The 1,372-nt window shown below is 43.1% G+C and overlaps 1 protein-coding gene across 1 annotated transcript; it reads left to right on the plus strand.

The window, feature by feature from the left end:
• The first annotated feature begins 554 nt into the window (after nt 1-554).
• LOC149196898 (36.4 kDa proline-rich protein-like) lies at nt 555-1,046 on the plus strand. The gene has a single exon (XM_089408486.1). The coding sequence runs from the start codon at nt 612-614 to the stop codon at nt 1,044-1,046; it is 435 nt and encodes a 144-aa protein (XP_089264612.1). The 5' UTR covers nt 555-611.
• The last annotated feature ends 326 nt before the right edge of the window (nt 1,047-1,372 follow it).

Genomic DNA, 1,372 nt, shown 5'->3' on the forward strand with positions numbered 1-1,372 from the left:
TCATTTTTAAAGTTAATATGATTATCGCTGAAACACTGAAATACTCATGTTTATTTTATTATATTTATTTCTGAAGTTGTTTAGAAACCTTTCGTACTGCATGAGACTTTGAAGTTTCTAACCCATTATAATTCGTATTCTGATGTGGATATGGAATCATGTACAATTTCCACCCTGTACTTATCACGTGAAAGCCTCTTATTTTCTTCGTTTTCTCAGAGTCAAAGCGCCTTCCTTAAGATGGGAAGATCTTACTGAAACACCCAAGTTTCCTCCTCACTCACTCACTCACTCACCTCCAAGTTGTTGCTCACGGATCAGTTTTATGTTCACATGGAAGTCAGTAGTTTTGCATTATTATATCATCATTATTGCTAAAGGTCAAGCACCCCATACGGCGCCCTGAGCGGAAATCACATCTCCTCGCTGGACTTTATTAAAATAATCTAAATATTGAATTAAAAAAATGGTGGTGTGAAAGTAACACAGTTGCTATAAAATCCATCATCTGCGAGCTCAAATATGCAACTCCCTCCTTTTGACTTTCAGTGGTTTCCTTCTCTTCTCTTCAATTCAAAGAGTGGAAGGAAGAGCATCGTATTTGATTGAAGATGGCAAAGGGTGTAGCATTGCTTTTTATAGTTCTGATTGCTGCAGCAACCACCATGCCTGCTCTTGTCATGGGATGCGGTAGCTATGACTGTCCTCCTGGCGGAGGAACTCCTAGCGTCCCAAGCGGCGGAAGTAGCCCAGCAGGCGGCGGATCGGGCGGACCAAGTTCGTCATGTCCTTTAGATGCACTGAAGCTAGGAGCCTGCGTTGATTTGTTGGGGGGTTTGGTCCACGTAGGCATTGGAGACCCTGCTGTCAACCAGTGCTGTCCAGTGTTGGCAGGTGTTTTGGAGTTGGAGGCAGCGCTGTGCTTATGTACAACTATCCGCCTTAAACTACTTAACCTCAACATCATCCTACCACTGGCTCTGGAGCTTTTTGTTCAATGCGGCCTGACCCCTCCACCTGGATTCACATGCCCACCTCTCAATTAGGAAGGTATATTGCATGCCACGTCAACCCTTCACTCCAATATTTCATTCAATTGAAAGATTCATTTGCGTTGGCTTTCTTCGATATAGTATGTTCACAGTGATCGTGGATGGCGCGCAGGTGAAATGGAGCGACAATAATCAGACCGATGTTCACGTATATTGTCGATTGAGCCACGCAATACAGAAGATTCTGCACGTCGCTCCGCCTAGATTTGTTTTTTTATGTTTTCCCAAAAACGAGGATCCACGATTTTCTGGGTTCTATGTGATTCAGCAGAGCATTGTATCAGATCAGAGCTTTGTCAATAATATTTCTCTCCTATCGT

The sequence above is a fragment of the Pinus tabuliformis genome, chromosome 2_2 (assembly GCF_031772625.1).
Source record: "Pinus tabuliformis cultivar Carrire ecotype Pingquan chromosome 2_2, CPIR1, whole genome shotgun sequence".
Taxonomy (NCBI): Eukaryota; Viridiplantae; Streptophyta; class Pinopsida; order Pinales; family Pinaceae; genus Pinus; species Pinus tabuliformis.